At 40.1% G+C, this 18,567-nt stretch overlaps 1 protein-coding gene across 9 annotated transcripts in view; it reads left to right on the forward strand.

Moving 5' to 3' along the window:
• Nucleotides 1–18,567, forward strand: part of CACNB2 (calcium voltage-gated channel auxiliary subunit beta 2) — a 402,461-nt gene that overhangs the window by 346,932 nt on the left and 36,962 nt on the right. For 6 of the 9 annotated variants that reach the window (XM_089693718.1, XM_089693719.1, XM_089693724.1 and 3 more), the window contains 4 exons: nucleotides 75–211; nucleotides 5,594–5,670; nucleotides 9,634–9,767; nucleotides 17,270–17,350. In XM_089693718.1, coding sequence (XP_089549844.1) covers nucleotides 75–211; nucleotides 5,594–5,670; nucleotides 9,634–9,767; nucleotides 17,270–17,350 — 429 coding nt within the window. Of the gene's footprint in view, nucleotides 1–74; nucleotides 212–5,593; nucleotides 5,671–9,633; nucleotides 9,768–9,910; nucleotides 9,931–17,269; nucleotides 17,351–18,567 lie in introns of all 9 variants that reach the window. The other 3 variants (XM_089693722.1, XM_089693723.1, XM_089693726.1) reach the window with 1 other exon arrangement.

Raw genomic sequence — 18,567 nt, forward strand, 5'->3', positions numbered from 1 at the left:
TGTGAGTTCTCTTATAGTTCTCTTATGGATTAGCTTAGGGGCAAATCTTTATTGTATTTTTCTTCTCTTTGTAGAAATTTAACAATGACTGGTGGATAGGCCGGCTGGTGAAAGAAGGCTGTGAAATAGGATTTATTCCAAGTCCTGTGAAGCTTGAGAACATGAGGCTACAGCATGAACAAAAAGCAAAGCAGGGAAAATTCTATACAAGGTAAAGGGACTTTGTAGTACGCCGATCCTGTGCACACAAAGCATTGACTCTCTTAAATGAACGAGCTTCTAGAAATGCGTGAGCTTCAAAAAAAGGGACCCTTGGTTAGCAGTAAATTCACTTCAGGGGCAAATGTATGTGGACAGCCCTCTGAATTATTGAGTTTTCCAGTGAAGGGTACTTTTAGTACTACAGCATACAAAGACATTTTAGACAAATGTGTGCTTCCAACAATGTAGTGACAGTTTGGGGAAGGTCCTTTTTGTCCCATCATGACAGACTGTGCCCCTGTCTACAATTTAAGCTCCATAAAGACATGGTTTGATGAGTTTGTGGTGGGGAAACTCAAGTGTCCTTCACAGAGCCCTGACATCAACTATACTGAACACCCTAGGAATGACTTGGAAAGCTGAGTGTGAGCCAGATCTTCAATTTTAGCCTGACCTTACAATTTTTTTTTTGTCTGAATGAGCACAAGTTCCCGCAGGCGAAAATCTTGTGGAAAGCCCCCCTACAAGAGTAGAGGCTGTTATAGCCGCAATGGAGGGTCAACTGCATTTTAATTTTCATGGATTTGGGTTGAGCTGTCAAACAAGCTCATGTAGATGTGATGTTCCGGTGTCCACAAACGTTTGACAGTGTAGATGATATTTCAAGTCGGTCAATTGCTCATCCTAAAATGTTATTATAATTTTTTATAGGGAATATATGGTGGCTTTCTATAGATGTTTTAATGATTTAATTATATTTTTTGTTTAGTCAGGTAAATGTGAAATATTTTGCACAAATAAATGAACATCAATAGTCCAGTGGTGCTGTGATCAAAAAATTATATAAAACATCAAAACGTTCATGTGACATGCATCAATCACTTAGTGCAGAAAAGTATAGTCCATTGTGACATGTGAATATCTCTTTCAATGTGTTCCCAAACTAAAAAACACCACGTGCCTTTAACAAACTCCTCCAATTCTGGGTATGCACTCACCAAATTTACATGCTTTCCATTCTCATGGTTGGCATGTATCGCTTGTGTGTCTCCAAAAAGGGGTAACTCCATACAGACATTCCTCAAATCTCCTTTACTCCTCTCTACTAGATAATGGTCATGCAAAAATAAGAGATAAAACTCCAGTGGTGCAGTAACCAATAACCAAATGTATAGACAGCCACACACAAGATAAATGGATAAAAATCGCCTGTACTGTCAAATGTAGTGGGATACATAAGCTATGCTCTCACCACTGCCGGATCCCAAATTATGGCGCTCACGTGTCACTTCCGGTTCAGAATGTCACTTCCGGTCGCCACACAGCCTCGCCCTGACGCGTTTCGTCACTTCTGACTTAGTCATAGGGATGGCTGTACGGAAAGCCCCCCTACAAGAGTAGAAGATGTTATAGTCGCAAAGGAGGGTCAACTACATTATAATTCTCATGGATTTGGGTTGAGCTGTCAAACAAACTCATATAGTTGTGATGTTCAGGTGTCCACAAACATTTGGTCCGACGGTGTAGGTGCTGTTTCAAGCTGGTCAATTGCTCATCCTAAAACGTTATTATAATTTTTTTATAGGGAATATATGGTGGTTTTCTATAGATGTTTTAATGATATTTTCTGTTTAGTCAGGTAAATGTGAAATATTCCAAATATTTAGTAGTAAATAAAAGATAGTGAATAATGGTAGTAAATAAAAAAGTAGGAAATAATAGCATTTTTTTTAAAAAGCAACCAAACGGACTTTTGGGATTCTTTTCACGGTTTCAGTTTCTCATGGGCTGTTTTTTTGTAAAAAGTCTGTTTTTTACAGAACTCAATAGCTCAGTCTGAAATTTACACACACAGGTGCATCACAGGAGTCACTCATCACTCTACTGGGTGTCTGAGGTTCCAGTTAAACAAAACCATCCAAAAGGCAGCTACTTTACTGTCTTTTAATATAACCCATAGTTCTATGTGTTTAATGATTATTTGTTAAAAAAAGATTATATACAGATATAAATAATACATTTTAAATCATGAAATAAAATAAATTTGGCCTAAAACCATTATAGTTTCTCTTTTAATAAAGTGATCCTAACAGCAAACTGACACCGGGTAGCTTTGTCTATGGAGTGTCATATTTTTGGCAGTAGTTGCAACACATTTCATTTTAGTCAGAATCATCCTTTTAACATTATGTGAAGCCACTTAATTGTGTTTTTTGCAGCCATTTTATTTGGTTGTTTAAGCTTTTTTTATTTAGTAATCATTCAAACCCTGTATGACTGAGGAATCAGCAATAAGTCTGATGAGCATCATTCCATACTATTTATCTATTCAGTATTTACAGTATATAGCACCAACATACAGTATTACACAACAATTTACAGAGAAGGTACATACATCTGCCCCATCCCCCAAATTAACTCACAATGCCCCTACTACACTCAGGAGGCCAGTGCAGGAGGAAGCCAATTAGCTTACCAGTGTGTGTCCTTGAACTGTGGGAGGAACCTCATGCACATGGGAGAAAATGTAATCTCTATGCAAATAGTGTCCAAACTGGTATTCAATCCCAGGACTCAGAGATCCAAAGCATGTGGACAGCTTAAAGTGCATACATGGACAAAAAAATTCTTCCAGAAATCCAGTGGGCTTCTCACTTTCTCTGAGCTAACTATGCTGCCTTTGCTGTACTAGCCTCCCTTGTAGGATTGCCAGTCCTGTCTAAGTTCTCCTCTCTGGACTACAGAACACATTCCTTCTCTTCTCCTCATTTCCACAACACAATGGAGAGATGTTTTGTAGTTCATCTGGGGATAAATAATTAACACAAATACTCCTGCATTCAGGGGTGAACTTGATACAGTTATGGATCCATTCTGCAGATCCTGTATGGTGCACGCCTTGCTGCCCTCAAAGGACGGGGGGAGTCCAAACACTGGATACAAAGAAAACAAATAGAGGGCGCACCGGTCTAGTGCATTACCTTAAATAACATTTATTGATAAAAATAATAGGTGATATACTCACAAAGGACAAATGTATAAAAGCTCATCATAAAGAACAGCACTGTCCAGTCTGCATGGTATGGCTTTCCACATAGGAAACGTTTCGAGGACTTGCCTCTTCCTCAGAGCCAGTATACACAGTAGCTGTACCCTCTTTATAAATGGTTTGATATTAAGTCCAAGTGTTACAAGTGGGCCATCACCCCCTCGCCCAGAGGCGGGGACAAAGCTCATATGTGCCGCCCTTCTCAGATAGACTCAAGTGAACAAAAACAACAAATAAGTATACAAAGATCCTTATAATCCATAAAGACGTGTAAAAAAATCCATAAAAGCATGTGTATATATATATATATATATATATATATATATATGTGCCAATAGAATATGCCATGCATACTTTTATCCCATGATACATCCATGCCTGAACTCACACAGGGCTGACAACACTGCATGAAATTTCTGTATAGCAAAGGAAGGGTTGTCAGTTCATTACAGGAAGTGAGAGGCTCAATAGATTTCTGGCTGGATCAGTAGGTGTTTATTCCTCATAATGCCTCCAGTGACAGCTGTCAGACTTGGATTTCCTCACACTTTGGGGAGATTTCTTGGGGACATTTCGTCCAAATACCTCTACAAAATGCAAGCTCTCTGCTCACTTATATACTTCATTAAAAAAATCTGAAGGTCCCTTTTCCGGATATTATTGGGGCACAAGGACACTCTTAGTGGATCTACAGTATGTTTTAGGTTTTGTCAAATATATCCTGGATTTGTGTGAAAGTTAGCGCTAGGACTTTGGTTATGATTACGATTAAATTGTTGAGTTTGTTATCCTGCTGTATGCTAACAAATTAGAAGGGAGGTTAAATTGGGTCTTAAAATATAATTGCCGGCCTCCAGATCAGGGCATGTTGAGAAAATGTATATCGCCTAGATATTGTTCAGGATTATTAGATGTTACCTACTGCTCTGTCTGTTAATCACATGTAACTATACAGTATTTTGGTCATGCATACTCATACCTTGACTGAAAAGCTCTAATTCATAACAAATTGAGGTGTGACACGTATCTGTTTTTCTCAATTTATTGTTTAATTTATCTGGAAAATCTCAATAAAAAACTATTTTCCAACAAAAAAAAATGTCGTGGATAGAATGAGAAAACATAATTATTGGAAGTTTTTGTGGATATTGTAATTATCATATTGTTACAGCAGTCTGTTTTTCCCATACAGAACTTACATGAATTTTCAAGAGAAGTTCAGAGACCTCTATTAAGATGGGATTATTTTTGGATGCTTTGGTATTCCGGAATTTGGCAAGTCTGTAACGTTGAGATGCCAAACAGCTTCATTCATGTAATAGCAAAGCAATCGCTTTATGCAAAGATGTGCCTGCTTTTCATTTAAAGAAAATGATTTCTAAAGCATCCATGTTATATAACCCCATAATATTTTACAACAAAACTACAACAATGTTTTTGTGGTGTCCAGACATTCTAATTCTTGCCTTTGTGGAGAGTACAGGTAGTACAGATAAATGGGCACTTCCAATGATGAAATAGGATCTAATGGAAACTAATGATGCTGTGGGATCTAGTGATGCAATGGAATCTACCAATTCTTACTCTATGCTGACATCATCAGGCTGTAGTGGAGAGTGTGACATAGACACAAAGTATAGAAAAGTGTCACATACTAAATGCAATAACAATTAAAATTGTTAAGTATTTTTATAGATTGATTGACCACTGCAACAAAATAACCGTAGGCCATACTTTTAAAAAAAATCAACTCCAGGTTTTAGTAAAAATATAAAAATAAATTGTCTTGTAGAAGGTGAAAAAAAAGCAGCTGTGAATGCAATATTCACCACTTCTCCAGCCCTGGTCCCAACAGACTCACTACTTTGCAATCCAGTGGCGGTGCGCTTCTGGGTTGAATGACATCCGTGGCATTGGAAGGTTTCCCGTTACCTTTTATTCAGGGACAACTTGAAAATTGTGGATTTCCTCCCACTTGCTGTTTTGGTGACAGTAGTCATCAGGACAAACAGATTGGGGAATTCCCCAATGGGGATCAAGAGAGCAATAACAATTTGATAGAATATGTTACCTTTCCTGGCGCTATTCAAAACAAGAAAAGGTTTTGCCTAGAAATACACTTTAGGCTTTTAATAAAATAAACAATTAGAACCAACAAGCCACATTTTAGGATTGCCTTCATCAAAATGGGGTTTTGGGTGGAAAGTGAAGATAGCTTACTATTGTTAAAATTTTGCATGTTCACTGCTCTTATCCAGTGCTGTAAGAATCTTCATCGATTGTGTACATTCACTATCTTTTTTACAACAGTAGTAAACGGTTTAATCATCTCTTTCTCACCAGTAAAACCGGAGGAAATTCCTCTTCCAGTTTGGGTGATGTGGTACCTAGCTCTAGAAGATCAACTCCACCATCATCTGGTAAGAAATACTAATTTTCAAGATCCAATGTGCTCACCTCTGTGGTCAGTCTCCTCCAATATGATTGCCATTATCATTATTATTATTATTATTACTACGAGTTTATATAGCGCCAAAGGGTTTGCTCAGCGCTGTACAATAGGGGGGACAATACATGGCACAGTACAACAACAACAAACAACGTACGAGGGGTAAGAGGGCCCTACTCTTACGAGCTTACAATCTAGGAGGGAGGGGGTAAAGGTACAGTAGGAAGTGGCTGAGGGGGATGAAGTGGTGGGAGGAATGAGGGAGGATGGCCGTTAGGTGAGGGTGGGGTAGGCTTCCCTGAAGAGATGGGTTTTGAGGGAGCGCCTGAATGTGAATAGGGAAGGCGACAGTCTGATGGATTGGGGCAGTGAGTTCCAGAGGATGGGGGAGGACCTGGAGAAGTCCTGCAGTCGTGCATGGGAGGAGGAGACCAGGGAGCAGGATAGAAGGAGGTCCTGTGAGGAGCGAAGGGTACGGGTAGGGTGGTACTTGGTGATGAGGTTGGTGAGGTAGTCAGGGGCAGTGTTGTGAACGGCTTTGTAGGTCAGGGTTAGGAGTTTAAATTTGATGCATTGGGCAATCGGGAGCCAGTGGAGGGAGAGGCAGAGGGGGGTGGCAGAGGTGGAGCGGGTGGTGAGGTGGATGAGTCTGGCAGCTGAGTTCAGGATGGTCTGGAGCGGGGAGAGCCTGCACTTGGGTAGGCCAGTGAGGAGGGAGTTGCAGTAGTCAACTCCCAGTAGTCAGCAAACATTATCATAATGTTTGCTGCTCCAGTAGCTATCCCCTCCTACAAGGTTGCTACAACAATCTTCTCATTCCTATGTCAGCCTCCTTTACCATTCACCTCTGGTAATCACATAATGATCCTTTAGCAATCACCTCTCAAAAGGGTCCCTTAGCAGTGTCCTTGTATAAGATTCCCCTGGCAGTTTCCTGACAATTTTCTTCTGGTTATCTCTTCTTGTAAGGTTGCTGTGGAAAACTTACTCCATGAAGTTCTGTTAGCAGTCTCCTTCCATAGGGCATGTCTAGTGATCTGCTCCTATTTTCTGATTTTGAAATGGTGTAGTCTGGTGCAAAATAATTTGAAACATAAATCTAGCCAAATATTTTTTTTTTTAAACTTTAGTTATTGGATAGATATCAGAGGAGTTAAAATATCTATCAGGTTTATATTCCTGTCTGTGAATACATTGGGTTGATTTTCTCTCACTTATGGTCTCTATTATCAGTTGTCACCAGGGTAGGAAAACACTGACAGCAACAAAATGTCCTCAGAAGTTCTAACCCTTCTCCTCTGTATAATGCTCTACAGGTTGATACCCTTAGACAGCCAAAGCAAAATATACAGTATTTTAGGTTTAAGAGTCCAAATGACAGTGAAATTTGCAGGACATGACAAGTCCGAAGCACTCCAGAGTATAGATCCTGCTGTTTTCCCATGTATAGCAGACTTTGTCCCACATATACCTTTCTTGATCTTGGAATCCAGATATGTGTCTTTCTTTGGTATAATGTCATTATGAACAATGCAAGTCTATTTTCATGGCCACAAACTGATGTGTACTATTTTATTTATACTTGTTATAGTTTTACTATTTTTTATGGTACTGTGTGATATATGGAAATTGGAAATAAACCTGGAGAGAGAGTTGGCCAATTAAAATTGATTTCCTTAGCCGAAAGCTCATCTTTTGCTCCAATTTGCATAAATCAGCTCTTCAATGTTACTTAAAGGGGCCTTCCAGATTTGACCAATATTGTCTACCCAGAAAAACTGAAATCTATAAAAAATATTTTATTTGTTATATACAGACTGCATTGCAAAAACCTGAGCTGTGTAAATTAAAGACATCCATTTGTTTTCTTTTTTTTCACCTTGGGTCTTTCCACAGAGTACTTTGAATGTCCATGGAACAACTACCATGTCAGATTTTAGAGAATGATTCCTTATATAAAAAGCAGCATCGGACTTTTCCTGCTCCCTGCTACTCCACTGGGAATCATACTGTTATACAGCCATTAGCTGTTTGGGAGGAGGGGCAGCCTATACTTTAGAAAGTCAAGAATCACAAATTATGTTGAAATCACAAATTTTGGTGAAAGGAGACAGTGATTGTAGAAAGTATAGACAGTAAAAGTAATTTTTTTTGTATCCTGTAGTGATACAGAGGTTGGTGGGATGAGCCACTGAGGGAAGCTGGAGATAACACTTCGAGAAGTGTCAATTTCTAAACTTCAGGAGATCAGTTTAAAGTGGTGATTTTCAGTGCAGGCAGCGGGAAAAGTTAATATTTACTTGCTCTTTACTGGGAGGACCTTTAGCAAGGATCTCATTTTAGCAACAAAATCACTTTAAAGTTCATCTAAAGTGACATCACAGCCCCTCCCACTGCTGTGAGATCCCTCAACAGACGGTCAAAAGACCAAATGGCTTGGCATTTGGTAATGTGCCTAGGCTCCATAAATGCCCTCCAAGATGGGTAAACATTTTAGAGTTCTTTCAGCACCTCCTATATTTTAAGGGAATTAGTTATAACAGGAAAATGGGAGCTGCCGGTGCTCTGAGAGCATGCTGTTGGGCTGTTATTCTGATCCTTGCTTCTTAGTGGGTCACTGACCTGGAGCATGCATGTGTGTTTAGGTGTCTGACATTTGATATACAACGTACATATTCTTGTTCCAGGACAGTGAGTCAATAAAAATTAAAGTAAGAATCAAGATGACAGACCTGAAGCCTGCACCTTCAACATGTCAGCAGGGGCACCTGTTTTATTTTAATTTATGTCGATACAGGGCAAAACAACAAGTTGGCTTTAATGGCCCTTCCCCAGCAATCGGTACACACTTACCATTATTTCTACCCCTGCCAGTGAAGAATATACCTGGTATTTCTAGGTGTGGAGGAGCATGTGGTTCACGCCATGTGTTAGAATTGGTGCTTCATGATTGCCCAGCACTGTCATATGGGGATGGGTAGTCATCAGCCCTGTACAGTATAAACCCTGAATGGAGTGACTCTAAGCTTACACAGGGCCTAATTTACTCAATCCCTATGGCTGAATGGACCAAAGAGGTAGTGAAGGAAAGGTGAGTGTGCACTGCTGGGCAGGAAAAAGTACCTGTTTGGCCCTGCATGGGCAAATAAAAGGTGCGCTTTAAGTCTTACACCTCCTATTGTTTGCAGGATATTCATATTCAGTCAGCTGTATTGTTTGCTTTGATAGCTCTATGCATGGCTGCCATTTTTAAATTGGTATTAAACCCAAAAGAAAACATTTATTATATTCCAGCTTACCAATTCTTAGATGTGATAGCTACATTAGTTTACTTTTTTAGACTTTCTTTTCTTTATTTTTACCTAGTGATCTGCTGAGTAAGTCTGTTGTTTTTCAAAAGAACAAGCTGTTATGCAAAGGTAGCAATTATAGGGATGATACAAACCATTTAACAGTGACAGGGGTGCTTACAATGACCAGCTTTTATTTATTGATGCAAAACCTTTATCCCAATATAAAAAACGGTTGCTGTAACTGCTTATAATGTGTTAGTTGGAGTTTGGCTTCAATTTGTTAATGTATCTCTGTGTGGAGGCACTCTAATACAGGACATTTGTTACTGGCCAGTTCACCAGGTGAGAAAAAGAAAGCTTAAAAAAGAAAATGAATGCACGCACCACATCTCGCGATTAGTAAGCTGCATTATATTACATTTTTTGTGGGTTTAATACAGCTTTAATCTACACAGGGACAAAAACATACAAGTCCGTATGCTACTGCATTAGCTATGCAAGCCTCCATGCTTTTGGAAACTGGAAAACGCCTTTAAGTTAACTTGTTTCTGACCTTTCCTTTTCAGGTAAAATTGTATAACTGTCATCCAATGCCCTCTGTTTCCCCACCTGATAACTGTACATGGTTTGTCTGTATATAGCTATAGACTTAGATGCCACTGGCTTAGAGGCAGAAGAGCTTGATATCCCAGCCAACCACCGCTCCCCTAAACCCAGTGTAAACAGTGTAACATCACCCCTCTCCAAAGAGAAAAGAATGCCTTTTTTTAAGAAGGTAACCAGCTCCGGTGTGACGCTCGCCATCTGCTCTGCTGCTCCTTGTTACACATTGCAAGTCCTGTTAAATGTCTGTCTTTCGACTTGTCAATAACATGCATGCCTTTGTTGTTCTTTGTTTCTCTTTCATGCTGCTTGTAGCTAAACAGAAGCAAAAATCGGTAAGTTCACTGTGACATGGGTGAAGAGTTTGCCTAGCCACTGGCATCATGAGTACAGAGTTGAGCTGGCTCCTTCATAGAGTGGGTCATCCAGAAGTACCATAGATAGGCAATATTGCCTAAACTGTTGTGTGAAGATTATAGAATTCATGTATGAGAATAAGAAAAAAAGTCCAAAGCTCTGGTGCTTCCCATTTATACACATCACATCCCAGATGCTATGTATCTACTGCTGCCTACAGAAGGAAACCTATCATCTAAGGCATAGAAGCGTAGAACATGGATGGTAGAACAAGGTCAAATGGTCCATGGAGTCTACTCTTTTACTTTTACCATTTTTGTCCTAGGGATACGTTTATTCCAAGCCGTATTTAAAGCTGAACTCTGAGTTGTCCAGATTAAATGCTCATTTTGTTCAGGAGATGATGATTAATGTAAATTACTTACTTTAATCCTCGTCCCTTTGGCATTCAGTGCCCTCCTTTTGCTGTCCAACGTTCCTGGGATGAAGGTGGGCCTTCAGAATCCTTAGATACAATGCAAGACCAAAGAGGAGGAAGCCTATGGGAGCATGAAATGAGGTAATTATTTCACTTTATTCCTACCCCCCTAGTCAAAACAACAATTTAACCCTTGCACTGCAGGGGGGGACCCACTGTGACTGTTAGTTTTCTGTAGCCCAGAGTTCAAGTTTAATTGACTTCCTGTTGTTAGACTCACCACTGCTGCTAGAAGTATGTTCCAAGCAGCCACTATTCCTTTGTGTAAAAAATAAATAATGCCAATAATTTCTAAACCTCCTTTTTTATATACAGTGCCTACTATGCAACAAGTATATGCTGAAGTATATGCACCAGCAAATGGCATTATAGGGCCATACCATTCAAAACTGTGAACCAACCTCTTATGGTTCTGGGATCCCATACCCATATAACTTGGTGCAGAGCTGTGTGATCTTGCCACAGAAGATCCCAGTTCAATATTTAGAACTAAATTTTTGTGATGGGACTTTTTTGGCCCCAACGTATACCAACATTTCTGACACAAGTTGTATGTTAGATAAAAAAAAAACCTTCAATTTTTATTGTACAAAAATTTGGGAGATGGGGTGGGAACAGATCACAGAGAGCAGACAGTTGCTTTAGTGTGTGGCTGACTAAATCTACAAATTGATACTCTTTATGTTCTCTTTACCCCTTGAACAGTGAAACCCCCTGAAGTGAAATTTACTGACAGGACTCCAAAAATTTAGAAACAGTACCAATTTTGTTTACTGACCAAAGTCATGAAATTTACTGACAGAGCCACATTTTTACTGACACTTAAAACAAGTGCATAAAATGTCCGTTTTAGGTGCCAAATGGTGCAAATATCAATATGTAAGCTACAAATACATAGCTAGTGCTATTAGCAATGTGTTTAGGTTACAACAAAAATAAAAAAACATATTTCTCCAAATACATGAAGGTCAGGTTAATATTACCCAGCCAGCACAGAGTTCCCCCTTACATCAGTCTGCTGGATTCTCCCTTACAGTGCAAGACCACCTTTTGTAGAGTGAATACACTAAGGCAAGGGGGGTTACTGATATAAGGGGGAACTTTTATATCAGTGCCCCCCCTTACATTACCCCCTTACACCAGTGACCTCCAGTCAGACTGGCCTTGCGGCACGGTCACTGACCCCCTCTCAGGTGCACCATGCAAGACTCAGTCAGATGGTCCTCTCTGAGCTCCAGCTTGGCGGCTCTGGTTACATCCTGTATTCTCCTCTCCACAGTCCTCACACATCTGACTCCTCTTGTGACCCCTGTCTTGGTGGCGCTCCCACTCTTGACTCCTCTCCAGGCTCTCCCTCAGAGACTGCAGACATGATAAAAGACAAGAAATGGTCAGAGATTGTGGACATGATACAAGAGATGGTTAAAGGCTGTGGACAGGCTACAGGAGATGGTTAAAGACTGCGGACAGGAAACAGGAGATGGTTAGAGACTGCAGAAAGGATACAGAAGATGATTAGAGACAGCGGACAGGATACAAGAGATTGCTAGAGGCTGCAGACAGGATACAGATGTTTAGAGGCTGCAGACAGGATACGGGAGATGGTTAGAGGCTGCAGACAGGATACAGGAGATGGTTAGAGGCTGCAGACAGGATACAAGAGATAGTTAGAGGCTGCGGACATGATACAGGAGATGGTTAGAGGTTGCGGACATGATACAGGAGATGGTTAGAGGCTGCGGACAGGATACAGGAGATGATTAGAGACAGTGGACAGGAGATGGTTAGAGGCTGCGGATAGGATACAGGAATTGGTTAGAGGCTGCAAACATGATACATGAGACGATTAGATGCTGTGGACAGGATACAGGAGATGGTTAGAGGCTGCGAACAGGATACAGGAAATGGTTAGAGGCTGCAGACATGATACAGGAGATGGGTAGAGGCTTTGGACAGGATACAGGAGATGGTTAGAGGTTGGGAACATGATACAAGAAGTGGTTATAGACTGCGGACAGGATACAAGAGATGGTTAGAGGCTGCGGACATGATACAGGAGATGGTTAGAGGCTGTGGACAGGATACAGGAAATTGCCAGAGATTGCGCACATCTGTGATTCTTTAAAATCTCACCGGGCACTGCTGCTCTTGTCTGGTAACTGCTGTGCCTCCTCAGTCCTCAAGTGTGGATATCACATAGCAGCCGTGGGTGGATGGTTTGTGCAGGGGTTTAGTCTCCTGGACTCCGTGTGGCAGTGCTTACAGTGGTGTGGTGGTGGGAGTCCCCACAGGCTCCAGCCATGATGAGGGCTGGGGTCTGGTCTCTGGGGTGGCCACTGTCCGCAAGTGACATTTACGGACAGCCCATAAATGGGTTAAAATTTACAGACTGTCCGTAACTTTATGGACAGCTGGCAACCCTGTCCCTGAAGAAGCTTCAACACACATTGGATTTTCCATAAGAATAACGTCTTATGTCTTGCAAGATCTGTTAGCATTGTGATGTTTGATGGAACAGAGTGTGCAACTTCAACTTCTTGTATGAGGAATGAAGGTTCTGTTATCTAATATATATTCTGAGTCAAAAATGTTGGTATACATTGGTGCCTTAAAAGTCCCACCACAAAAATGTAGTTCCTAAATATTGGTATCAATTGTGATGTTGGCATGAGTTCCTTCATGCTTTTTGATAATATGATCCCAGTTTAGAAGGCCAGTATGATTTGGTCAGCATGGCATTGGAGCAGAATATTATTTGCTATGCCTCTCTGGGCAGCAGCCTCATGCCAAGGTCATGCAGTGTAGAATTCCCAGCGCTGGAACCTCAAGCAAGGCTTTGTGGTCTTGTGAAAGAGAGTCTCAGCACGGAAGGCCAGAATGTTTGCAGTGTCAGTGCAGCCTCAGAGTAGAGTACCACTCACATAATTGCCAGCAATGGAAGCCTTGTGCCAGGATCATACAGTGCCCACATCCTGGCACAGGAATATTTGACTGCAGGGGTTAGTTTAGTGTTAGAGGTTAGTTTAGGTCTTAGGTTAGGTTTAGAGTGGTTTACGGTGACTTGAGCAAATATTTTTATTTACTAACACAGAGCAATGAGGGACAAGATTCTGCAGTAAACCATAGCAACCAGTCTAAAATTTTTCCAAAATTTTGTTGTCAGGGGTTTATTAATATGAATGCTTGAATTCTTTTAATGATTCTGCTTCATGTAGCAATAACATCTTATGATGCCAGTGGCTTCTGTACACAGAACAGACCTATCTAACAAATGATTTTATATTGCCTTTCATTGCTTCCTGTGCTTTAAGTACATTATCTGCCAATGGTTTCTGTTTGTCTGTCTAACTTCTCTTTGTCGTCAGTATAAGTATATTATCCATTGCAGACAAATGTATCTCTATTTCACTTCCTTTGTAAGATTTTCTGTAATAAATTGTTTATTTAATTAAGATGATATGATTGAAGACTATTTAATAAAGCTTCATGCATGGATAGTGTGGTCTGGAAAACTAGGCATTTTCCTGTAGAAGGACTAGAAATTGTATGTTATATTCTTTTACATAGTATAACTTTGTATTGATTGCTTTGATTTTCATTTCAATTTAACTTTTTTTATATGGTCTCTATATATGGCTAAAGTCAAAACTTTTTTTTAGATTTGGATAGAGTAGTGGATGGTTAAGACAACCTGTCTGTCACCTGTCGAGGAGATTCCCTTTTACTTCCTGTCCCAGAGACAGAAGAGGAAGTAGAAGGAATTCTTTCTAAAGCAAGGAGAAATTCCCCTTTTAGGCAGTTACCACTAGTACAGGTGACCCCATTGGAATATTTTCCCATATCACCTGTGCCAATGAGAACTGGAACGGTTTTGGATTTTCACCAATTTTTGTATCGGGCACGAGGACAAATAGAGAGGGTGAATCTTGCCAGTGGAGGCCCAGACTACAGTTAAAGAAGCCTGACAGGAGTTTTAACAATTTCACAACAAATTTTACAAACAAAATGGCATTATGTATGTAATATTTTAATTAAAATATTAGAGGTTTTGGCAAGATATCAGTCCTCAACTATTTTTTCTGATAATAGGGATTCTGATTACCACAAGAGCCCTGAATAAAAATGTTTAATTTAATCTTTTAATGCAGTATACCTAAAGTATATGTATAGCCCAAACTTGTTTTTTTATTTTTACATAGAGTAGGAAGGGTTAAAACACCTGTCAGTTTAATTTTTGCTAACTATGTCCCATTGATATGATTTCCTGTCAGTTCCTGTCCAGCATCGGTAACAGGAATTGAGAGGAAGTCTCTGATTTGCATCAGAAACCAAAGATACTTAAAGGCACTTTGTGGTTCTTGCTTTTTGTCAACTCTGTCAAGTGAATAATTTTTACATGGTGACAGGTTTTCATTAAAATATATACCGCAGCAGTTCCATCATGCAGGGGATGGTGGAATGGAGGAAAAAAGTGTTACATGGAAGCCACAATCACCTCTGGGCCCCTGCTCCCTCTGATACTTTAGGCTTGGCTCACACTTACAGGTGCGACCAAGCACAGACACATTCCGGTGCATTTTTCATGTGTGGCGTGTAAGGAAGCCGATTCATTTCAATGGACTGCCCTATATGCGAGAAACATGTATAAGAAGTCCCTGACTCTTTTCCAAAAATGTGCTGAAGCAAACCTCATGGTACTGCGGCACCATGAGGTTTGGTGCATTTGCAGATGTGTAGGGTGTCCTTAACAACTAAGCATGGTTCTCACCTACAGGTACGACATGCACATTACCATGCACATTACCGTGTGTTTTCAGTTTGTTCCCAGGCTTAGAAAGTAAGACAACCCATTCATTTCAGTCGGCTGCCCTATGCAAGATAAACGCAGAAAAGAAGTCCCTAACTCTTCCAAAAATACAACACACCAAACCACATGATGCTGGGGCCACATGTGGTGGTGTGCTCATGAAAATGAACGCACTTGCAGATGCATGGGGATGCCATTAGCAATTAATGGTACACCTGCATGTTTACTATAGTTCAGTGTGTTTCTCTGCGTCTTTGGAAAGCATGTGATTTTGAATGCATTCCCAACATGCATAGATGTGAACCTATACTTATTGGCACAGCCACGTGTCTGCTAAAGGGCCACATCTTTCTCTGTATTTTGGGAAAGTGACACACAAAGATCTGAAGGTAGCCTAAATTGAATATCCCAATTTGAGACTCTAATGAAGTGGTCTCTAAACTGCGGCACTATTTCTCTCACTGACACCCACAATGGGGCACTATTCCTCCACTGCACTGTTCCTTTCACTGACACCAAGGACGAAGCATTCCACCCACTGATACCAATGCTGTGACACTATTCCTCCCACTGACACCATTCATGAGGCACTATTCCTCCCACTGACACCATTGATGGGGCACTATTCCTCCTACTGCCACCAATGATTGGGCACTACTCCTTTTCCTAATATCAATGATGGGCATTGTTTGCCTTTTCTACTCATAATGGCTACAGTTCGGCCCCCTCAAAGTCTGAAGAACAATAAACTTGCCCTTTGTTTAGAAAGTTTGGAGACCAAATGTGTCAGTCAGGGGAAACCAACAACTGATGAAAACGTGGTGCGCAGACCACTGGTCCCAATTAATGGATCAGAAGATCAGGAAAGGAGAGATAAACTCTACTGATCTGTCCCCATTCTATTCAGTCCTGATTCCAGGAGTTGCCCTAAATAGAATCAAATATTTATCTTATGTATCTATGCAGTGAGCAATCTGAAATAATCTTTACAAAGGTCTTTGTAGTCAGGTAAATTCATGCTGTTTTTATACACTATTGCCAACAATTCGTGGACACTTGACCGTCACACCTTCACTATATGGCCAAAGTATGTGAACATCCCTATGTATTATTGAGTTTAGGTGATTCCAGGGAATGGTACTTTTAATGCTACAGCATACAGACATTTTAGACAGTTACAGACTGCTGTAACGGTGGGTGAAAAGCACCAAAAAAGAAAAAGCTTGACATTTTCCAATCATTTAAAAAGTCTTGAATTTATCAGAAAAAACTGGGTACATAAACAGTCAATACGCTCAGGAGTTATCTCCATCGTTAGAGGCTAAAGACTGATGATATTTTGAGTGATTTGGTATGGAACAGAGGTGTAAACTAAGCTTGTGCTTTTTTTCTTGTGGATGCCTTCTGAAACAAAAGGAAAATTGTGCACTTTTACCATGTGCTCAATGCCAGCTCCCTGACTTCAACCCGATTGAATATGATTGGAATTAATATACAGGACTTATATATAGCACCAACAGTTTGTGCACCCAATTGTGAGCCAGGTCTTCTTGTCCAACATCCATGCCTGACCTCATAAAATGCTTTTATGGCTGAACGGGTATAAAATATTGTGGAAAACCTACAAAATATTGTGGAAAACCTTCCCACAGGAGCAGGCCAGCTCTATATTATTATTGCTCATAGTTTTGAAATGTGTTGACCAGCAAGCTCATCTAGGTGTGATGGTCGGGGTCTACAAACTTTTGGCTGTATAGTGTATTCTTTTTTAGGCATTGGGTGTGGGGGGATATTTCAGTGCTTTGATCCACTATTAAACAAATCTACATTTTAGTTGAGAATTGAATTATGCAGAAAAATGTTAGATATGTGCTATTGATCTTTTGTGATGGAGCATAAACCTCTTTGCTTTGCCTATTTCAAGCTGCTAACCAAATATTGCCACGCTTCTGGGAATATCCCATAGCTATAGTCCATAAGGATACAATAACATTCACATGACCTGTTTGACCATGTTCCCATTTTTGCACAGACAGAGCACATTCCTCCTTACGATGTAGTGCCTTCTATGAGACCTGTAGTTCTAGTGGGGCCTTCATTAAAAGGATATGAGGTAAGGTGCACACCATTAAACATAAAGAACCTTCAGTTTGTTAAAGTTATATATATTGATGAGGTTAACTTCATGTTACTGAAATCAAACCCACAGGAGCTGTTCATTTTTGTCAAATCTGACTATTGGCATAGGAAATGTTATATTTGGTGCAGCATAGTGCCTTAGATATGCAGAGCCAGAGATCTGAATTCAGTTAAAGGTTAACTCCACTTTCATGGGGAAAAAAATAGCAAATAAAGAAAAAAAATAATATAGAATATACAGTTGTGTTCAAAATAATAGCAGTGTGTTGAAAAAAGTGAATAAAGCTCAAAATCCTTCTAATAGCTTTTATTTCCATACACACAAATGCATTGGGAACACGACACATTCTATTCCAAATCAATACATGAAGAAAAATATATCAAATTTGTGTTGTTCCTCTAAACAAATTGAAAAAAAGTGAATATTAGACTGTTCAAAAAAACAGCAGTGTTTGTATTCTTCTTTACAAACTCAAACATTCACTATATAAACTGAAAAATGTTTGAAGATTTTGCTTTCCTTTGAATCACTTAATGAATATTTAGTTGTATAAGCACTGTTTCTGAGAACTGCTGTACATCTGTGTTGCATGGAGTCACCCAACTTCTGGCACCTGTGATCAGGTATTCCAGCCCAGGATGATTGGACTACATTCCACAGTTCTTCTCTATTTCTTGGTTTTGCCTCAGAAACTGCATTTTTGATGTCACCCCACAAGTTTTCTATTGGATTAAGATCCGGGGATTGGGCTGGCCACTCCATAACGTCAATTTTGTTGGTGTGCAACCAAGATGTTGCACGTTTACTGATGTGTTTGGGGTCGTTGTCTTGTTGGAACACCCATTTCAAGGGCATTTCCTCTTCAGCATAAGGCAGCATGACCTCTTCAAGTATTCTGATGTATTCAAACTGATCCATGATCCCTGGTATGCGATAAATAGGCCCAACACCGTAGTATGAGAAACATCCCCATATCATGATGCTTGCACCACCATGCTTCACTGTCTTCACAGTGTACTGTGGCTTGAATTCAGTGTTTGGGGGTCGTCTGACAAACTGTCTCCGGCCACTAGACCCAAAAAGAACAATCTTACTTTCATCAGTCCACAAAATTTTGCGTCATTTCTCTTTAGGCCAGTCAATGTGCTCTTTGGCAAATTGTAACCTCTTCAGCACGTCTTTTTTTCAAC

This window comes from Staurois parvus, unplaced genomic scaffold (genome assembly GCF_062004578.1).
Source record: "Staurois parvus isolate SC_StPar_1 unplaced genomic scaffold, SC_StPar_1.0 ptg000636l, whole genome shotgun sequence".
Lineage (NCBI taxonomy): Eukaryota > Metazoa > Chordata > Amphibia > Anura > Ranidae > Staurois > Staurois parvus.